This window comes from Haliaeetus leucocephalus, unplaced genomic scaffold, assembly GCF_000737465.1.
Source record: "Haliaeetus leucocephalus isolate CR32 unplaced genomic scaffold, Haliaeetus_leucocephalus-4.0 Scaffold840, whole genome shotgun sequence".
Taxonomy (NCBI): Eukaryota; Metazoa; Chordata; class Aves; order Accipitriformes; family Accipitridae; genus Haliaeetus; species Haliaeetus leucocephalus.
Window position 1 is genome coordinate 2,520,172 of NW_010973276.1, and position 22,668 is coordinate 2,542,839.

At 41.7% G+C, this 22,668-nt stretch overlaps 1 protein-coding gene across 12 annotated transcripts in view; it reads right to left on the minus strand.

Annotated features, from left to right (window-relative positions):
* MAPKAPK5 (mitogen-activated protein kinase-activated protein kinase 5) overlaps positions 1–22,668 on the minus strand; it is a 32,550-nt gene extending 9,882 nt beyond the window's left edge. For 4 of the 12 annotated variants that reach the window (XM_010582119.1, XM_010582116.1, XM_010582125.1 and 1 more), the window contains exons 1-13: positions 22,603–22,668; positions 17,806–17,879; positions 16,431–16,506; positions 15,140–15,237; positions 13,527–13,635; positions 10,741–10,830; positions 10,056–10,151; positions 8,738–8,818; positions 4,776–4,963; positions 2,349–2,469; positions 1,536–1,666; positions 769–890; positions 308–412 (exon numbers count right to left, since the gene is read on the minus strand). In XM_010582119.1, the coding sequence (XP_010580421.1) occupies positions 308–412; positions 769–890; positions 1,536–1,666; positions 2,349–2,469; positions 4,776–4,963; positions 8,738–8,818; positions 10,056–10,151; positions 10,741–10,830; positions 13,527–13,635; positions 15,140–15,237; positions 16,431–16,506; positions 17,806–17,879; positions 22,603–22,638 (1,327 nt within the window). In that variant the 5' untranslated portion in view covers positions 22,639–22,668. Of the gene's footprint in view, positions 1–307; positions 413–768; positions 1,191–1,241; positions 1,438–1,535; positions 1,667–2,348; positions 2,470–4,775; positions 4,964–8,737; positions 8,819–10,055; positions 10,152–10,740; positions 10,831–13,526; positions 13,636–15,139; positions 15,238–16,430; positions 16,507–17,805; positions 17,882–22,602 lie in introns of those variants that run through there. The other 8 variants (XM_010582117.1, XM_010582127.1, XM_010582118.1 and 5 more) reach the window with 7 other exon arrangements.

Here is a 22,668-nt window from a genome sequence, read left to right on the forward strand (position 1 = left end):
GCTGGAAGGAAACCAGCTCAAAACAGCTAAAGCTGTTTCTGAAGTGATGATCCATTTGTGCTGTTATGTTCCTACATGACTTGGTGCCTTTGAAAACTCTACCCTGAACCTCAAACAGAAATTTTAAAGCAGAACTTTCAACCTCATTTCTAGAACACCCATGCCAGCAGAAGAACTGAAACAGTGCCAAAACCTAAATCAGTTTGGCACAAATTCAAGAAATTTGTTTTTATTTCCATACAAGAAGGTCACTGCTCTTTCACCCAGTATTAGCACCATCCTCCATGGAAGAGAAGGAATTCCTCACCATTCCAGCTGAAGCTCTGAAGAGTGTCTCGCAGCAACTTACACTCTCGATTATACTTCCACGCCTCCTGCATCACTTCATTCAGCTTCTCATCTTCATTCTCTCCTATTTAGGTGAACAAAGATAAACAGGAGGTTTGTCATTCTGCCTCACAGCAACATTCAGAGGTTCAGTAATCAGTACATGCAGTTATTCCTCCTTGCCTCATGCAAACCAGGAAATCAGTTTGAAAGCAGACACTCCTGTTTGAAAGTTACTTTAACAGCTCTGCATGTCACTGTTGACACTAAAATTATGCATGCACCAAAATTATAGTCCACAGACAACACTTTCCTCTTCAGACTAAGACAACAGGAGTTTTGTTTATCTTTCCTCACCACTGACACAGAGTGATCTTGAGGCACAGTAAAAAGTTAATGTCTTGTCATGTTTAAGAATGTAACTTTCTTAAAAGTGGCAACCTTTACCAGCCTGTGGTAGAATGCACTGAGCAATCACATCTCTGAGCTTTTCCAGAGCCACGTTGGAATCGTTACTTCCATTCTCAGGGTCATGGATATAGACACCATCCTTTGGCTTAGTCCTGCAAAAGAACAAGGAGGAAAATTACAATTTGAATGCAACTCAAGTCCGTTACTCGTTGCATAACTGCACCAGTATAAGGCTCTCTTTCACTCTCTGGAAAGCTGGGACAGGGAGCTAGATTTAGCATTAATTATAACAACGTCCTATATTATAAGGCCACTTTAAATATGAAGAAAAAAATAAATATTCCTTTAAATTAATTCACGTAAGGGTAATCCTAAAATGCATTATCCCATTATTTTTCAGATAGGTCACTCGAACAAAGAGAGAGAGATTGCCTGACTTTTTCAGTAAATAAATGTCAGGATCAGAAAAAAATCTTGGAATTCTTTCTCCCAGTTTGCCTTACCTTACTCAACATGTGACTCATCTTCTCATAAGGGATCTGTTCCACTACCTGTGTAATACAATAACACTATCCAATCTCCTTCCTGCCCTCACTGGCATATCTTGGAAGACACACCATATTGGGCAAGTATTACTTGACTCCAACTACCCACTTCAGCATGAAGAGTGCATCAACCAAATCAGAAATTCAGGAGCTTTGTTAGAGTTTAATGAACCTGTAACATGCTTAAAATCATTCTCCAGGCATCACAGCTGCCTACACTTTGATCTTTCAAAAACAGCTTTAGAGAGTTACCCCAGTAATTTCCTTTTGCGCAGGATTGGGTTGTTGACGGAGTGAAGGGGTTTGAGACTGACTTTGAGGTCTTGGATTCTCATGTTCGCAAGCTGTTCTGCATGAGCCTGTTGTATCCCTGCAACCATTGCCTGGAATGAAAAGGAGTTGCACTTGATGTTTTAATTAGCTTCTGTGTGAATTAAAGAACAATATATGGACAATGTTACCCATGGACAAAAAAAAAAAAAAAAAAAAAAAAAAAAAGAGATATGTACCAAAATCCTATTTGTTTCAGAGATGCATAATGAAAATCAGGTTTGCATTACGCAAGACATGATTAGAACTACAGTCATTGACTGCGGGACAACATACCCCAACCTCACAGGGGATGGACAGGACAAAGGATCATCTCTACTTCTCATGTCCACAACCTTAAGAGTGCTGACTGAACTCCTCTTTGAGCAGAGTTTAAAGGAAGCAAAAAGGGCTATTCATTTGCTGCTAATTAATGGGGGCATAGCTGTAGTCAGGTACAAAACATGGGGAAAAATGAGAAAAGACAGAAGAGTCATCAGGCATGTTTACTGCCACACTCTGTTCTCTACTTGTTAGCGCATGGCTGCTCTTTACTGCCTATCTTGGAGCATCTTCTCCTAGCCCAAATTTCAAATGGAACTGTCTCCATTTTCTTACAAAGATCTTAGGCTCTCATTAAGACAGAAGGGGAGCTCTTTATCTGCATAACACCACATGAAAGAAAACACTCAAACCATCCAAGAGCTACCCAGCTCTCCTGTGGATCATTCTGATAAAGTAAAATGTTGTTTAGACCTTGTCCATCATCAGCTGGGCAGAGGGTAGGATGTTATCAAGTGCTTCGGTGGAGTTGAGCCAGGGATGGTCCAGCACACCTTCAATGGTCAGCCGTTCCTCAGGTTTGACCTTCAGCAGCCTGGGAGAGGAATCAATCAGTCCATAAACAGGTCTTTGCTCATTTACAATGTGCTGCTCTGTCTGGGATCAGAGCACTTAAACTCTAAGCATTAAAGGGGCCAAAAAAGAAACTCCTCCTAACAACTACAACACTAAGCTGACCCCAAAGCAGACTGACCTACCAGCTTCATTGACCATTGCTGTGGTGATATTTTAACACTATCACAGCTCATTCAGTTATATTCAGCAACTCAGTGTAAAAGAAAGGTGCTGAAGGCCATTTTAGTAATACCTGTGAACTTTATATTCGCATTCTCCCAGATGGGAAGTTATCTTCCAGATGAACTGGAAATTATCCAGACTGACACTCTCTGCAAATGCACATCTAGAGCTCATCCACATAATAGTCTATACTCATACCAAGGACTCTGAGGGTGGTGAAGTAAGGCAAAGTTTCAAAGTTGGAAACCCGTATGCTGAATTAACTGATTTCACCGTGCAACTTCTTAGCTTTTCTCCGCCTCCAAAAGCCTCAAGTAACGGACACTTTGGCAGGCTACAGCACCTCAAAGTAAGAAGGAACTTTACTCCGAGATCTCTGAAAACTCCACGGAATTAAATTTTACTAGAATGAAACCCTGGAAAGAGATTTTGCAGATAAACTCCTGTTCTCATGATAATCACAACTGTTTAATAAAAAAGTAAAATTTCACAGAGTGCTGACAAGTTATCCCAAGAGTCTAAATTAGAAACAGAATGACTTGATGAGTTTGTCATGCTTTCTTAGACAACACTCTAAATCAGCTTCCTGGCTGCAAAGCAGAATTGTTTAATGTACCAAGAAAGTGGAAATAACTTTTACAAAATGTCAGCAGGACCACAGGCTAGCTCATAAATTTCACTTGCAAGGCCATGCTGCCAAACAGGTCATAAGTTCAGTTTTGATACAAGACCCAAGACACGTGCATTCCTTTTCCATAGGTTTTCAAAGTCCTAACCTATTACAAAGCACTCCAGCTCATAAAGCTTGAGGTCAGAAATCAGCTCAACATGCTTGAAAGGAAGCAGCTGCTTGAATGCAAAATATGACCTCCAGAAGCAAGACTCCACATGAACAGCAGTCTACATAAATAAAATGTAAACTTATCCAGAATTATATAAAGTCTAAATGTATTCCTGCACCATAAACACAGATGCAGCCTCACTGGCTGGAAAAGACAAGCAGGAAAGGGAGTCCTGATAACGTTAGTGAGAGAATTAAGTGAAGCGAACTGAATCCAAGTAACAACATTCTGTGAGCTGAGTTTCATGGCCATTTTAAAAGACAATGAAACCTATTGACTGTGGAGCTTCTGAGTGAGAATAAAGAGTTGACCTCAGTATTAACAGAAGTTTCACTGCAACATAATCTGCAGTTTATTCGGCAAAAAGTTGTGGGCTCTCCTGCACTGCTATAAACAGGTCAGAGCACCCTTTCCAAACAATGTTAAGCCCTCGGAAATTTTACAGTATGTCAGGAGAGACAATGACAGTTTAAAATTATTTAACCAATTGATTTTTTTCTATTTTATGTCGCTTTTATCCTTCAAGTTTCTCTGGTGATACAAGCAAAGGCAGTAAGTCCCTCTCACGTTTTAAAAAATAAGTGAGGTCAAGACCTAACCAGTGCCACATTCTTGCTTTCAAACAGGACCATGGGATCACAGTCCTTGAAACATTTGCAACCGAGATGTGCATTGCATAAAAAACAGTTTCCATTAGCATTTAGAATAAAATATCAATGCAAAACCTTATCTCATAGTCTGACACCTTGTGACAGATCTTAACCTCCCTTTCCATGCCTCTCTTTTGAGTCCTGTTAGACTGTGTATTATGTGCACAGGGTTTTAAGGGACAGATCTACCAGATCCTATTATGCCACCTAAATGTCCCCCGATTTCAACAGGAGTTTAAACATTAGCACGGGAGATACGTGCCTAGAGAGCACTTGCAGATGTGGCAGCCAGTCGTCTATATTGTTCTGGAGCAAGGTAGTGTACCCATTCCCCTTAAAGGCTGAATGCACAATGCACTCTAGCAACGTCAGAGACAGGAGATATCAAAAATTGAACACAACAGCTGGGGAGGAAAAAATTTAAAAAAAAAAAAATTTACCAGACTTCATTTGTGCTGAATACAATAGAAAATTTTTCAGCTCTATGTGCTGCAGACAATTCCCCCCGCCTTTGGAAAAAATAAGCCCTTTGTGATAATGCACTTTCAAGTGATTTTCCAATTTCTTAATATAAGCAAAGAGCAATACAACATTTTCCTCAACTGACTCACTTTCGCACAATGTCTTTCGCCATTTCTGAGATCTGGCTCCACTCTTCCTCTGGAAATTCAAAACTTCCTGTCATGATCTTTTTCCGCATGTCCTTTGGAATTGTCCGACTGTGGTGTTTGGAGTAAAACGGAGGGTATCCACACAGCATCACGTAAATAATGACACCCAGGGACCACAAGTCACAGCTCTGAAAGCAAGGAAATGATCACTTTGGGGCGCAATTTGCAGCAAGCAGTGGTGTAGCTATGTTAAGAGTTCTATGTGATTCCCTAAGAAAACAGAAGCACAGCCCAGCCTCCTCCTAAAGGTCCATCTGAGGAACTTCATGGATAAATATGGCAAATACGTAAGCACAAGATAACTCCAAGCTGCCAAGCTAAACTACTTCCAGTACCCAAAAGTAGCTTGTTTACAGAAAGCGCTCCTGTAACTCTGTGCTATGCAATGGTAAATTGTATGGTAACAGCCAGTGCGTCAGAGGCATGAGCAAGCTGCGCATTTATTACATCTCTCAGGATGCCTGAATCCTAGTCTCTCAGTACCAGAACATAAAGCAGAATACAGTCATTTTTTTAGAATGCGAGACTAAAAAAAGAAACACCATCAAACAAATGAGCTAGCAGGGATACTTCATCAGATGTCTGTAATGAAAAATGCACGTCCTGAAAGCCACGGAGATGAAGAAGCTTCAGAAAGCCAGAAGCAGTATTTCACAGCTGCTTATGCTGCGCTCCCTCCTGTCCTCCCACCTCAGCCTGGAGCTCCTCCCCTGCCCTTGCACTAGTACTGCTGACATGATACAGAACAAGTTCACCCAGAAGGTGGATCCAGCCAACAACCAGCTCAGTAAAGAAGCTGAAAGCCAGATCTATTCCCCATCTGGATCACTGTGTGTTCACGCAACATAGACACTACTTGGGAAGAAAGGAAGAGAACCATAACAGCCTAGACTTCAATTCAAGCTTCTGTTGGACCACATCCTTAAGGATGGGGCTCTGTTATCACTTGACTATGGCATGGTGCAGGCTAGGGCTGGTAGGACCTGTTCTGACCCTGGCCACCTACTCCCAATACTTCTTTTGTGCCAACACTAGCATTTGTACAGCTAATTATTTATTTTTACTAGCTTGGTTTCCAGCCCTATCAGTCCTCCAGGGGACTCCCAAAGGTTTACGCCAGCACAAGGATGGACAGGAACACACAGCCAAGTGTAAGCAGAAGCCTGAACTCCAGCCAGGCTCAGGTGATTGTGGGAAGACACACAAGGGCAGATTTGGGGAACTGGGGAGGTTCCATAATCAGTTTACACAGACAGAAGTCTGCACAGCTGCCAACTGAAGCGACCTCAGCACCACCCTTTCTGCCCCAGACTGTATATTCCACTGCCTACTCTAGGACAGCACCAGCGTTCATGAAGCTGCTCAGATGAACTCAGCAAACACAGAATCCCTGACTCCAATAACTGTTTTTTGACTGGATCAACACTGACCCAGGAAGGGGCCCTTAAAGGTGAGACTGTTTCCTTCTGGAGGGAATACACTTAGATCAGCTCACACTAATCATTATATCACACCCTTGGCTTTTTGGCTTTTACAAAACATGTGGATGCTGATAACGAAAGAAACTCCAAGGAGTTACCCCACATATGTGTGGCTTAAACAACTTGCTGAAAAGCAATCTCATATGGCTCTAGAAGTCTAAATTTCTATTTAGGTACCTAAATTTTCATCATTTTTCCATTAACTGGAGATAATGGGGTTTTAGGCATATAAGTAGGAAACAGGCATCTAAGTTCTTCATGGATATGGTTCTCAGATTCTATTTCTCAAGAGTCAACCCCTTTCAGCCATGACATACACACTCATATTTGATCCGATACACACACGACTTAATAAAAATACTCAGGAATCAAAGATGTGTTTTTTCCCCCAATTTAAGTCTGTGGGATAGCGCTGCTGATCATGAAGGTGGATCACAGGCATCTCCACTCAGGCTCTGAATTGCTGTGGAAGGACAGTGTACCTGGGAGTTTATCACAGTCTATTTCAGGGAACTAGGCATATGCCAGATGCTGCTTTTGCAGTGAGTCACACTTGGCAAGGTAAGGATGAGGCCGCTTCTTTCAGCAGCCTTTCCAGTTAGTGTCACCATGGCTGAAAGCAGTTCAGAGTGACCAATCAATTCTTTAGATGAAACACGAAAACAAAATCACATTATAAATCCCAGAAGATCAAGACAGCTGAACCTTCTCAGTACGTGAGTTAACTCCAGTTGCTATCTGTTTTCAAGGTTCTTCCATTCAGTACAAGAATATGACGCCTATTTTGCTTCAGGTGCCATGGCCAGGGCTTTTTGGTTCATTACAAGAACAAGACAGCTGTCAAACTGTTACCAACATGAACAGTGAGCAACCACTTCTAGGTGTCTCTGGAACTGTATCTACTCCCTTGGAGAGGGCTATAATTGGAGAGTAAATCTGCTTCAATCCACAGAAGTGGAATTCTTGACCCTGCCTTGTGAGGCTTAAAATTTATAAAAAACAATTTTCCCTGTGACTAGGGTTCACATGAGACAGGGCAGAAGAAACTCTGTATTGAAAAGACTATCGGCACCTGTCCAAGAACTCCAAGAAGTGCCTGGCTTCAATCATCAGTCTGTTCTCCAGGATGGAGAAGAGATAATCATGACCCTGAAGAAGGCAGATTCAAGATTAGGAAACACATGTGGACATTCAGTGAAAGCTATCTCTGCCTGTCTTTGCTTTAGCTCTCTATAGAAGGTTACTAAAATATAACACTATATATCAAACTACCCCCTCTAGCATGTGGTGGATTAAACAACCATCCCTGAAGCTGGAATCAGTATAGATACTTAGCACTGCAATCAGAAACCAGCTAACTTCAACCCAAATTGACACTCTGAAAGAACACTCAGTGGTTCAAACACTGCTAAGCCAGCAGCAGACAGTGATGATAATATGGAGGAAAATGTTTTGGAATGACCAAAAAGGAGTACAACCTTTCAGGACACTTTCTGTCACAACTTTGCCAAGACTCTAGCAGCAGTTGTTATTGCCCATGGCTAGTGCTACAGACAACACAAAACACTACCTGTCATTTTGCAGAAGATCCCCAATACAGACAAGGTACCACCACAGCTGCCTGAACAAGATAGCCTAAATAGTGCTTTGCACATCCAGAAACTCTGGCTGACAGCAGAAGAGAGGTTTCCTTTGAACCAGCCTCTTGTGGAGGTGAAACAATTTCCCACATGGTCACACTCCAGCAGAATCACTCTACTCTCTCCAGTATCTTGTTAATATTTAGTGCTCCTTTAACAGTGTTCGTATATCTTTCCTTTAATTAGAGGATCATTAATTAGGCTTGGAACAAGTGTGCATTTCATTATTCACTCTATCAGAAAGAACACAGAGCCAGCCACACCTTTTAACGTGCCACTTCTAAACTGAGAAAGCCAGCTACCTGCACAGATTATCTTCTGATTTGCTAGTTCAACTGAATGAAACTTGGTCTGAACCTAATACATTTAAGGGGAGAAATACCACTGTATACCTGGTCACTTCTTTTCAAAAAGCCAAAGGAACCACACTTTTGAGAAATATGGCCCCAAAGATACTACTTCCTTACAGCTGAAAATACACATGTACATGAAATAGCAAGCAATATGACATCTCCCTACTGTTTCCTGTAGATCCTGCTTTTTACTCAGTGTGAGATATTTGGCTAGTTAGATGCATTCCTGTCACAGATATCAGAACAACTTTATTGCTCCTGGCCTTAAGTGTGTAATTCCAGGGCAATAAAGTTCATGGCCTTAGGTGATAAACCATGTCTATAGACGACTACTTCAGCAGATACATCATGGGGTGGGGAGTGGCGGGGGGGAGGGCAGAGACACTATTCTTTAAAGATATTGACTTGTGGACTGTTTCATAGCTTACCTTGTTATAAGTGTAAGGTGTTGGAGAGGTGGGGATAATACCAGATTTTTCTTTCTGATGCCGTCTTTGTGCCTCCAATACCTGTTGCCATGAGAGGGAAAAAAAAAAAAGCAAAATACATCTCATCTACAGGCACCACAAGCAGCAATACCTATGCCCAAGACATCTGATGCTTTTTCAATCGGTGAATTTATTCCAGCTACTGAAGACTCTGCCAAACTCGAACTGTTCTTCCTAAGAAAGACTGGAACCTTCTACATGGGGAAAATTTCAGCTAAAATATTTTGCTGCTTTGGATGTAATCTCCAGTTTTGCCTGAATTAAAGCAATTGCTCACACCTCTTTTGTTCAAAACCTCTAACACCTCTATGCTTTGGAACTAGAACCTACACTGTGTGGAGGGTAACCCTAGTTCCAGAGATGTCCCTTTTTACCTCTCCCATGAACAAATCACATCAAATTTGTCACTTGCTGATCAAATCTGGGTTTCTCCAAAAATCTCAGTTTAAATATGCTCAGGAAAAGCTTTCTATGGGTTTGGTAGTTCACTTGTTTTATAAACCCTGTCTGTAGTGCACATGGCCCTTCACCAGCAGGCTCCAGTTGAGGAGGCATTTTCAGGGCACTCAACTGTGGCTGCATGGTCTGATCTCTGCAATTGCTCTTCCCAGTCATTAAAGGCTGCTGACACGCCCAGTACTGCAATTAAATATCTATCTGCAGTTTTCTTTTCATTTTCTTCAGGACTCCAACACAAAGCACAAAAGAAAGTGAAGAAAGCAGCACTACAAAAACCAGCTTGTCTGTAATTATAGATTATGTCTTAATGCATACTGACAAGGGGGCCAAGCCAAGGTGAACAGGTAACCCTCTGGCACTGCCCTCTTTTTGAGCAATTGCCTTTAGAGAACCTTTTTGTTTCAGCATTGTTCTTTTTAATGTAATCTTGAATGAGCCTGCACTGGAAGAAGGATTGCAAAGCAGGGACTTTTCCAAACCAACTGCAGTTAAAGGCCCATTGTCAAAATCCTAGAGTAGTCTCACTGGTGGGAGTTGGGCCTGGGAGAGTCAGGAGGCATCAGCAATCGGTCAGTGCTAAGAACACAATCTGGGAAGTTTGCTTCACGATCTCCTGCTGTAATCAACAGATCACTGCGGCACTGCATCTTGAAAGGTGGCTACTATACAATTACTCAAAATTCCTGCACCCAGAAGCCCTTAATAGGACAGCAAAGGCTTTTAAATTGATGTGGTTATGGAGGCACAGGCAATAAAGATCACAATTCCCCTTCAGCCCAGAGCCATAATCGTTTGTTACCTGAGGTGCTACGTAATATGGAGTGAACTGTGGTGTCATCAAGTCACCTTGGTCTACTTTGGCAAATCCAAAGTCACACAATTTAACAGGTGCATCCTAAAACAAGGAGAAGAGGCTTCATTACAAAATTTCATTGTATCAGCTTTTCTAATACATATTTCTTGCCTTCTACTCGACTTTGCCACACATAGCCCCCTTGTATTTATAGCCTTAACATTCCACAAAGCAGCTAAAAAGTCATAAACTGATGTTTGAAACAAGCATTTTTGTTTTCCTGGGTGCTCTGGGTCAAAAGCAGTCCTCCTCTCAGATTTGGAAAACACTAAGCACATTGTAGGGGGGATACTGCATATGCAGGGTGGTTATGAGCAGAAGAAGCACCTATAATCCATGTCAGAACATCCTGATGACACCCAGGGAGGAAATGTGGCACAGCAGATCTTCTCCTCAGCAAAGCAGGATGCTATGTTGAAGTGGAGAACCTGACCCATATTTAACAGCAGCAGCACAGACAGCCTGTACTCCAAGCAGATCAGAGTATGGAAAAGCATGAAGCCAAAAAAGGTCATTAATTTTTGTCACCAAAACATTGCATTAATGTCATTTTACAACTATTCTGAAAATCACCATTGAACCATTTTACAGAATTCAGCAGTAAACAAAGAATACCAGGTCTTCATCTTACCAGAGAGTTATCCTTGAAGAGGAGATTCTCAGGCTTGAGGTCTCTATGTGCAATGTTTAGTGAGTGGCAATGCTGCAAAGCCAAAGCTATCTGAAAAAGGGCACAATAAATCAACTACAATTACAGAACAACTCCTTTAGCCTGGACAGTTATTTTAGCTTTAAAAAAGACATTGCCAACATAGCTTAGACCCCAAACTTTTTCACTACACTCGGGTACAATCCTGAGTTAAGACAAGCCTGGCCATACTGCGCCATAGCACAGTAAAGCGATGCTGGGGAAGTGAAACCCACCAAGCTATGCAGTTTGCATTTCAGTCAAAGCAAACAGAAAATAAAAGCCAAGTTGTACTGGGCTTCCCAACCATCTTAGTTTGACTAACTTAGAGCATTATTAGCCCCCCAGAAGTTAAATAGATCATGACAGCGTCCTTTTATATGCTGTGCTAGGCCTACAAGGTCACTACACTTGCTTGCATGTAATTGCTTCCAGCAATTACATTCTGTTTAACAGTCAACAGTGAGATCTTGCTTCATTATTTCAGAGAATATTTTATTGCATTTGCTACTGACTTAAGAGTTAACATTCAGGCAGTTTTATTCTTTAATTCTTGATGGTACTGCCTGCAATTTACTCATTTCATGGGATATTGCACAGAAATGCGTTACCTGATTCTTTCAAAGACAGCATTTTACACTGCTGTGGTTTAGAAACCTGTAACCCAGTCATGAAAGCTCTACAGACTGTACATTTGAAAGTTTAATTAATTTAAAGAAAACCAAAGCATAAATACTTAAACATCATTACTGAAACAAAAGGCAAAGCCACACGATCCTTATTTGAAAGTATTCTTATTGGCTTCTGTAGGATCCTACCCAAACACAGTACCCTGGGTGAAGCACCAAGTCCTTAGAAGACTGCAAATTACCATGACAAGGGAACTTCAGTGTTAACTTAGCTCAGAAACAAATACAAACACATTCCCAGAGAAGATGGAAAGTAGCTTTGTGACAAATTTTTAACTATTACTGGGTACAAGGAAATAAGGCCTGTAGTTCAAGACAGTGATGAAGAACCACTAGATGAAAGAATAAGACTTTAACATTGCTTTAAAACTTCATTTGTATAAACATTAAAGCAAAGAGTTATTTGGGACATGAATAACCCAAGCATACACACAGTCAGAATTCAATTCAAAAATCTTGTCTTTTAGCATAGTTTTAAAAGATTTTCCCAACATGTTAATCCTGGAGACAGCCTTGTAATGTCAAAATCAAACAGCCCAAAGGACATGAAAACAAACTGTCAAGAATAACTCTGTACTTCCACCTAATTTCTTTGTTGGATGAAACCGAAAAGGTAAGATCACAATTAGCATTTCATTAGAAACAAGTCAAAGCACAAGATGGAAAAGTAAGATTAAATGATTTGGCCCTCTTTTTTGCCTCAGTACCAAAAATTATCTCCCCAGCTTAGGGGGAAGCAAGTGATCAGGATATGGATATATTCATAAAGAGTCATGTCAATTTATAACAAATGCTGTAGTATCTTGTCTCATGTTTTCTTTCCTTTATTCACTGCAGTGATCATTGGTGTGGGAGCAGGATATTTACCGATTAGTATCTCCAGTATAGCCTCTCACCTACAGTTCATATATCTCGTTTGGAATGCCAATATAACCTCTGCAAGAAGCAAACGATGGCAATTCTGGCCCTCAGCTTCATGCCATGGTGCCAATTCCCATGCAGAAGAGCTCAGCCATTTTGACAGCAAGATCATTCTGCCTTGTGGTTCCTTACAGCAACCTGCTGGTCCTCTGCTGTAGCTCCCTAGAAAGGCTACCACAACATACAGCTATACCATCTTTCCTGCAAGCCTCCCACTAATCCAAGCTTTCTGACTGGGTACCACAAGTCATCCAACAGCTTGGAAGTGAAAGGGAACAAGTTCACCCCAGAACTGAGAGGAACTGACACTGGGGATCCCCACATTGAATCCCATGGAGGCCCTTCTGCTTCATCATCCTGCCTACTCTAACAGGATATAAGCTAGTCACACCAGATGCACTGCTAAGCAACAAAAGCCTGATGAACACCAAAACCTCTAGTAATAAATACCGTGGAGGCTATAAAACACAACATTGAAGAGTGAGTTGCATAGAGAAATGGAGAGGGAAAAATGACATCAGAACAAACAGCACAGAAAACATGCACTATAGTGGTACATTCCTCTTGCTATCTTCCATGATAGGCAAGACTTCCATAAAACCAAATACAGAACCCAGCTTGAAAAGCACTGGCCCAGGACACATGTACATTATTGTCTGCTATTCTGCCCAAGAGGTGAGAGAAATGCCAAGTCTGTGTCATGGCCAAGAGCGATTCTCAAACTGGAGCTCAGGAGCCACGCGAGGTCTGGTGAGAGCCTGTGGACTGTTGGAGGTAACACTTCTACAACAACAGCGAGAGATACAGCAAGAAGACCGTGCAAGAAAAGAGCTCTCTTTGGTGAAGCGTTCCGTAGACGAGGTTAGGAAAACCATTGCTAAGGACAGCAGAGACACCGGGGTGCCAACCCAGAAGAACTAGCCCACACCTTCAGATTCTTTGCTTCTATTAAAACTTTGGCATTGTCAGGTTATAACAAAGCAGGCAATGATCATCGGATCAGAACTGAGGATTATTTTAGCTTCCTTTTTTCCCCCCCCCCCCCCCCCCCCCAAGAAATTGTTAAATACTTTAGCCATTATCATTCATGGATTTGCTTATACATGGGTGTTAACTTGCCTGCTTTGTTACTTGGCTTGCTTGCTTCTCAGTAAAGTGCCGGTGCTGGCTGATTCTGTGAAATAGCTCTCCCCCTTCCATCATCTCCATTACAATTAGGAGCCGAGCCCTGTTCAAAAGCATTTCATTTTGTTATATTAAAAATAATCAAAAAATAACAGAATTGCTAAGCTAATAATGCATACTTCATATCTACTGACGCAGGCCAAAAGAGACATATATTCGCTTCTCCTACAGTTGTCAGAGCTATTTTGGTTCCTTAACTTTGCCTTTAAGCATATAAACTGCAGGATTTTCTGGCTCCCAGCACAATCTGACTCACTGATTGTCAGCCAGGAATCTACAGTTTGCTCTTCATGTTGGGCTCCCACATCCAGCTGGAACAAACACCATGGACATGTCTACATGGATGCATTCAGACAGATACATGCAAGCTCCACCCATGCTTTCCACCAGCAAGCCAGTTTGGACCTGGAAGCCATTTAGACACATTGATGTATAACTCTGCCCTCAAAGAATAACACAGCAGGTAGAGTCTTGCATTAAACAGGCTAAACAGCTTCCAGGCTGGAGCTGGCTTAGAGCACAACATACACCTGTCTGCACCCATCCTTGCAGACATGCCGATCTGCCTAGCTGTCTGCCTAGGCGCTAAAGATGTTCACGGCAACGTAGAAGCAGAAGGTTGAGGAATTATCTTTAATGCTTTTGAGTCTGGATACTCTACTGTACCTCATGATTTTAATTTACAATTTTATTGCCATAATTATAAAGGACAACAAATAAGAAGTGTGGAGATCAGGACTGCTAGATCCTCAAGAAACTAACTTCTAGTTCATCTCGCCACACAGCAAAATCAGATACATCAGAGACTAAGACAGGTCTCAGCTCTTTAGTCCTCCCAGCTCCAATATTTTTTTCTCAACTAACATCCAATTAGAAGACAACATTTTTATCCCAAGCAATATTAATGTATGAAAAATAAGTCTGCTTCATGTTTTGCTGTGTTCATTTTAAGCAGGACAATGTATTGAGAGTTGACAGGGCAGAACCTAGTATTTTTAGAAACAACTCTTTCTTCCTTTTTTTTTTATTTTATTTAAATGAAGACTGGTGCTCTGAATTTCTCAGTGGCTCACAGGCATCACCATCATATGAAAGGATCTCACTTAGGATTCTAGGTAGCAATAAAAGTCACAGCTCCAATCCTGCTTTAACAGTGCTTTGAAAGCAGAAGGAGGCTCAAAGGTTACAATCAATTCAAGCTACTAAAGCAATATCAAAGCAGGACGGAAGCTAGAAGCTAATACGCTCTCTCAGACAATGCAGGTATCACAGACCGAATCAATGAAAAACCTAAGAAATGAAGATGTATTCAAAACCAGTAGTGAAGGACGCAAATTCATTTAAATATGCAAAGGTCTGGGCATTGACAGGGGAAAAAGTCAGCATTGCTTAGTCTAAAGTATAAATATCATATCTGGAACCCCCTATAAATATTCATTTTGGTCACACTGTGATTAAAAAAGAAAAAAAAAAAAGCAAACTCCACTATACCTTGGCCTAAACATGGAAAGCAAGCTGTGGGAATGAATCACCCTATGTAATCTTACCTTGGGCTGGATTCATGTGGGAACTGCACACTGTTAGCATAAACTTCAATAATTTGAACAATATTTGGATGTGTTGCACACATCATGTGCAGACGTACCTTGAAGAGAAGGGAAGAAATGTTACTGTACACAGTGACACGCACTTGACCAGTTCTGCTTCTCCCTCTGCCCCCAAGACTATGGCACACACGAGCCCATGCGCTGCCAGCTGTGCTCAGCACCAGTCACACCCAATTTAAAATTATTCAAAAAATAAGAAATGCCTACAAGCTTTTATATGAGTGACCAAGAGCCATTACACTACTTAGACCAAGACAAAAAGATCATACATTGCCAACCTATTTGTTACAGGCCATGGAATCAAACCCAGCAGAGTTTTGGAAAAAGCCCAATGTTTGATTTTTTTGGCTTTTAAAAATAAATTTAAAGCTAGAACTAGCTTTAAAGTAGCAATAGAGATACGATTGAAACCGAAAATTCATGAATAAAACCTGAAATTCCATAATGCAGCTTCTTTTATGGCCTGATGATCTAGCACTCACAACACGTGAAACCTCATCTCCTGTTCTGACTATATGAAATAGGCACCTAAGATTTTCCACAGTTTAAAGCTACCTGGACTGCTAAATCAAGCTGAGGCTTGATGCTCTTTGTAAACAGATTATTTTTGCCTGGGAATTTTAAATGAGGATTTACTCAGTAACAAGAAATGGAAGTTGCCTAGACCTTGAGGACAATTAACACTGCTTTCACTTTTATGACAACTTGAATGACTGCCCATCGTTTTCAATAGATTGACAGTTTGGTACCTTGGCACGCTCCTGCTAGCCACAGTAAGTCACAAACAGTATCAGTGAGCTTATTTAGTTTCTCATACACAGATAAACCCATACCATTTAGAGTGCAACTTGAAGCATTCTTGGCAATTCCGAGTAGTGACATCCAAGAGTGAGATGTATGGAAACAAAATTCATTCTAAACTATTCATGTTACATTACATGGGACGTAGGGAGAACACCAGCTTTAAACGGCAGCTCTATAAATTACACTTGTACATATACAGCTAACACCTACAGCAAACTCAAGAGTTAGAAAGACCCTCTGTTTCACCCACCACCTCATCCTATAGGAACTGAGCACAGCAAGGCTAGAGGATCAAACCCAAGGAATCTTGCCTAGCAAGATCTATAGAACACATGGTTCAGGTTTTTTTAAACCATTGCAACAATTCACCAAAAGAGCGAGACTTTGTGGTGTATCAGAAGGCAGACAGTATAAACAGGAACTATACCTCATTTCTAGCTTTTGGACGATCAAGAAGAATTTTCAGTGCAAAGCGTTCTTGAGAGGATTTTTTCACGCAGACTCTGGTATTACAGCAATAAAATTATTCAGTCAGCAAGAATGTTAAAGAGACACTTCAAACAATTGATCTGTAGTTACGAGTTTGCTTTCCACACTGGAATTAACAAGAATGCCTGCAATCTGGAATATACAGGGCACCTGTCACCACGTCCCAGCTTGAAAGCCTCAGTTTTCAGCCTTGCACAACAATCAAATACATTGCATAGAAACACCTCACACCAAGTTATATTTTCAGCAATGCAGAAGTAGTACTTCAGAGCAATGGCTAACTGCAGACAAGGAGAACGCACTCTATACATTCAGCCTGAAGAGACGCTTTTGATGAAAAAACCCAAACCACACAGTGGCAGCCTGAACACCTCCAATGGAGGGTGTAGTCTGCAACAAATAAAGTGTTTCTGAATGGAAATCCTTGTTTTGGCAAGGCCACCAACTGTGCTGCACTGTTTTTTTCTCTCTTTCCCCCATTTAACATTAACAATTGAACTGCGTCAGTAAGGGCCTACATATTAACAGGCAGCTAAAAGAATAAAGCACAAAGGGATATTTTAATATAATCAGAGGAACACGGCAACACAAAATGGATGAGGAGAAACCAATTGCCTGGACAGGAAGATAAATGGTGGCAAGAGACAATCGCCCTGTCAAGCGCCCAGAAACAGAGAGGTGCAGACATTTGTTTTCTAGTGCTTGTGCACAAATTCCCGCTCCCAAAAGGGAGAGTGCTTGTTGAAAAGGGAATATATGTTTTGCTTTACAGAAAGCATCCAGTTCCTGCAGGGGTTAGAAATTCATGACGGGCAAGTCTGGTTTGAGATGCAGAGCTCATGGCACTATCTGCTTTGGTCTCACATGATGATCTGAAAAAATAGCTGGTAAAAATAGCTAACGGGCATGCAGTGCTGATGCCCCAAATGATGATACCGTAGACGGGAGCAGCGACCTTTGCACTGCACTGACACTAGTATCAAAAGGACAAAGGTGTTTGAGGACAATTTTCTGCTGCCACTGTTTCACAACCAACTCCTGTTCCCGCTTTGCTTCAGGAATATGGCAGTGAGACGGGACAAGGCAGAGAGGTGAGGAGAGTTTTTACTTCAAACATACCCCATAAAACACAATACCTCACTTGCACATGAGCTACAACCCCCATGGAGTAGACACATTTATTTGTTTATAAAGAGAGTCTTCCACACATCACATCACTCTGCTGTTATCACACTTAAAATACATACTCACTTCTCCACAGTTAATGGAACAGGTTGAGATTACATACAAAATCTGCAGGTGTATTGTCTTACCTAACAGGACCACTGATCCCAGCTCCCAGCTTCTGAGTCCAATTAATGTTGTACTCCTCTAAAATGGAGGTTTCCTATTCAAGAAGGAGCAGGGGGAGGGGAAAGAGAGTGTAAAAAAAAAAATTTAAAAAAAAAAATTACTACATCCCTTCCAAAAAAAACCAGCTCAGCAGACCTGATTTGCAAGATACCTGAGCAGAGAAAAGAGCCTACTTTGGAGTTTTGCTTTGCCTAGGAAAATTAAACATAAATACAAATGCTCACATAATAATATATCTCAGTTTAAAATTATTTCTGTGCAGCTGAGACTGCTCACCTTGGCATTTTGAAACAGGATTATTGAGAACAGTAAATGGGATCTCACGCCTTTAATACAGAAAGCATACCAAGGGCACTTCCCCCCAACTCTTAAATCCAGCTTCCTACCTAGAAATGATCAATCACAATTGAACACAAAGGCCTAATTTCAGCATTATTATGTATTTTTTGGTCATATGGTACAAAGGAAAATGATTTTGCTGCTTTCTTAGGGTTTTCAAACCTTTGGAATCATTATACTGTAAATTAAACCCTGCATGACTAGTTTTAGCTTGTCTGATAATGAACCAGGCTCATGTTTATAATCCTTTTGTCCAAATCCATATAAGCAGGGTTTGGTTTTGTTATGACACAGCTTGGCTGCTATCATGCTTAAACATGTCACAAGGCGGGATGTAAACGTAGCGTCGGCGCGCAGCATTTTGATTAATGCCGCTGCCATGTGCTGTTACACAGATGGTGATCTAACAACAGAGCAGGGCTGAACGGTGGAAAAGGTTGTGTGCAAACTCAAGTCACTGAGTAATACACACCATAAAATTCTGCCTTTGTTCTTTTACGAACATTGCTACCTACATTCAGGTTCATCTTTCAGAAAGCATGGCTTTCTGATAAATTGCGAGAAAAGGAGCTGGTAACAAAAGCTAGCATCAGAGAAGCTTAAGCAAACAGGTAAAATACTTCCCAAATACACTGCAAGCAAATGGAAGAGTCTACTGCTTGCAAAGCAACTTTATTCTGATCAGATTTGCCCCTTCTGTTAACTTCCATTCAAAACCTGCAGCATTTCAGGATTCACTCATGCTACAAATCACGAGAAAACTGAGAACAGCTAAGGGATTGAAAATGGCAGTCCCTAACCTGGGATCATTGGCCTCCGCTGCAATAGTCATGGATGAACACTATTGCCAGGCTGGAGCCAGCCCTCACACCACATGGATTGAAAACAAAGCAAGAAAGGAAAGCTGATATTTAAGGTGAGATTTGAAGGGATTAGAGAATGCAAAAGACAGATATGAAAGGAAAAACTGCCTTTTAACACAGTCTGGAGTGGGTATCACATAAATCATAAATGACTAGCGTGAGAGACATAAAGGAAAAAGTTAAAGTTAACTTTGAACTGGAGGTTTTATGAAGGGTTTTAAAAGAAAGCAGAAGAGCAGCATAGTGGATCAGACATGGTTTGTTGTTTTCAAGTAGAAGCACAAAAAAAACTTTCTTATCAATTTAACTAACATAAATTTCACTTGTGAGAAGCATATTAGGGAAAAGCGAATTTAATTTTCTTGATATTCAGATACAGATAATTGAAGGCATCATAGGTGGAATGAAAACACAATTTTAGAAGAGCGTTAATGAGCAGAGAAAGGGTTTCTCTGAACTGAGGAGTACCTCCTCAGAACATGCTTTCAAGATCATGCTTAGTGTTTAAGTTGTGAAGTCAAACCACTGAAATGGAGAAGCAAACGCCAAAGTACTCTGGAGCACCAGCGTGATTAAGTGATTACAATCCTTCGTCATCTTTTATAGCACTTTGAAGTCTGCTGCTCCTGTTCCAAAACCGAAGAAGGGCCTGCCTGCCCCAAAACTTACCTAACCCTTTCAACTGCACACGTTGGTCTAAAAAAGAGATACTGTCTCCACATACATAAACAGTTCCTGCTATCTGCTGCCACTTCTGTGATGGCACAGAGACCATTTGCTTCATTTCAGCTGAGTAAGTGGAACAGAGGAGCTGATTAGGAATTGGAAAGTCTGTGATCTATGAATTAAATGAAGTGAGAATAAGATCTGATAGTTCTTAACTCCTGAAGGACAAGTTCAACAACTACAAATAAGTCTACTTTTAATAAAAACGTGTTTCCTCTTTCATATTCTGCATATTTACCATTGTTTTAACTAAAAAAGCCAACATTTTTGTTTTCTGCATTTTCATTTGGATTCCAATCTTCATTCCAAAGCAGCTTTAAAACTTAGAAGTAAAAATGAATAATCTAGTGATCCAGAAACACTATTCACCATTTCCCAATGATATGAAATACAGTATTTGAGAACTTTACTGTCCATCAATGTACAGAATTGCTTACATCTCCTAGTTCAGAAATAGGAGCTCCAAATCTAGCAACCAAGACTACGTAGCTGCAAATCAACACAAGTTCATAACATTCAAACAGCATTAAATATTTAAAATGTACAGATATAAAAATGCCCTCTGAAAATATCCAAATCTACTTCAACAGGTAAGGCTAAATACCTTGCCTCTTAATTTAGATTAACGTACTGTGGGTGCAGGCAGCAGAGGTTACGGTATCCTGTACTTAGCTCCACATCTGGAGAATAAACTGCCTTACAGTAGCACTGCTGCACAGCACTGAACTTGTAGACCGGCTGACAGGTCAGCTGGAACTAATCTGCTGTGGCTGGGAACAGAGGAGGCAGAGTGCCGGAGAGAGCGCTTTCAAAAAAAATCTGCAGTGGTGCAATTTCTTACAGTAAACCTTTTTGCTCCTACTGTTAAAGGAACTTTAAACTTCTGATCATTCCTTACATTAGTTTCCAGTGGGCAAAGGGAATAAACAAATTTGAAATGTATTCAATTACAAAAAAGTCTCACACAAACTTTAAGAGTTGAGTTCTTTTCAATAGCACAATTCCCTTTCAGCAAGCTCAGGGTATCTAAAACAACGGTTTGAGCATCCTCCCATGCAGAGTCAGCAGTCTGGGATACTAACAGCCTGGAAAGACAGGACTCTCAGATTTCTCCCAGCTTGGTCTTCAGCAAGCTGCTTTCAGACAGGGTTAGATGTGCATCGGGACTGCTCGGGGGAAAGCTCAGGCGCTTCTCAGTTTCCACTGAATACCAATGGGAGAAGGTTTGAAATAAGGTACTTCAAGAATAACGCATACTCACTACAGTCAATTAAAAGTATACAGACTGCTTCATGGACAAAGTCCACATAGTCAACAAGTGACATGCCGACAATCAGTGTAACTCCACCTCCACTGCTCCAACACACAGCCTCTCAACTTCAGCTAGTTTGCCTTAAACAGCGATCACTATCTTGAACCACAGACCTTAAACCTGCAGACGCAGGTGAAAACCAATCAAACTTGAAAAATAACCAAGCATTTGAGAAGCAGAGAAATGAGCATAATATATAAAAGTACTAAATTAAGTTTTAGATTCAGACAATGCCTATGATGCAAAAGATTTGCCCAGAATCTGTTCTTGGTCAGAATCCCTCCAAACGGAGAGGGGCAGGAGGCAGATGCAGACTGTCCCCACACTTACACAACGGCTTTGGAGCTTTTGTTCTGTTTGTAACCCCCAAGAGCTCTGATGTAGATCTTTACCTTCACACAAAATACCACAGAAATACTTGAATAATGTTCTTTCTGAAAGCCTTCTGTATAGCTACTTCACCTGCACTGTGCCAAGATGATAACGAAGCAGGAAGAGACAGCATACAACTTCAATACTTGATCTCGTAGTTTAATTACAATCTGGGTTCCCTGAACACAGTGCTTAGACTTCCTTCTACTTGGGCTTTTTTAGTTCAAAAGGCAAGACCCACGTATTTTAAATCAATCCAGATTTCAACACCACAAGACTGTGGTGCTGTTTCTCTTGCATTGATTTTTGCCCCCAATGAGCTTTGTAAAGACAAATCCCACTGTGGCAGACAGCAGGGCTAAGGAAAGGCAGCAAATGCCAATACATGGGATCTTTTTACCTACATCCTTAAGGAATTCATTCATTTTATTGAAATAAGTATTTACAAAGCCATACAGAATCTGTGACAGCCAATGCTTTGCACAAGGTAAAGAGCCTGCAGAGAGTCTTTAAAACATTGTTTTACTGTGACTTTATCTCAGAGGGGTTTCCCCAGCTTCTTCAGGAAATCCGCTCAGCCAGGTCACAGAAGGATTCACCAGGAAATGCTAAGCTCACACACTGATTCTCACCATAAAAAAAGAAATCCTGAATCTGTTCAGCTCCTCCACCACCACTCGAAACACAAACATCCCACACGCCAGATTTGTTTTCATGACAGCATCCGAACACGAACTCAGGAGACGGATCGAGGCAACAGCGTTGCCTCCGCAGCCAGGGACTGCTCTGAGGCAGAGACCCCAGCTCCCCGCCGCCCCGAGTAGCCCCGGTTCTGCTCCCCGCAGTCTCAGCCTCCCAACACCGATCCCCCAAGGCCGGATCCCCTGGAAGCCGCCTGCCTGCACCTCCTGTTTCCCCTGCCCGGTCTCTGGCGCTCCACACCGAAGCGCTGCAGGTGACGAACCCGAAGGCAGCCGGGCTCCGACGGAAGGGCAGCGAGGAGCAGGGCCGCAGCCGTAAGAGCAGCGGGGGGCGACGGGGACCCGCCGGGCCCTTGCCGGGGCTGCCCACCTCCCCTCGCAGGGCAGGGGACGAGGCGGGGGCCGGCGACGGGGCGACCCCGACGGCCGCTGCCTCCTGCCTACCTTGATCATCTTGTCCATCTCGTGATCCTCCGACATCCTCCCGCGGGGCTACGGGCGGCTTGGGGC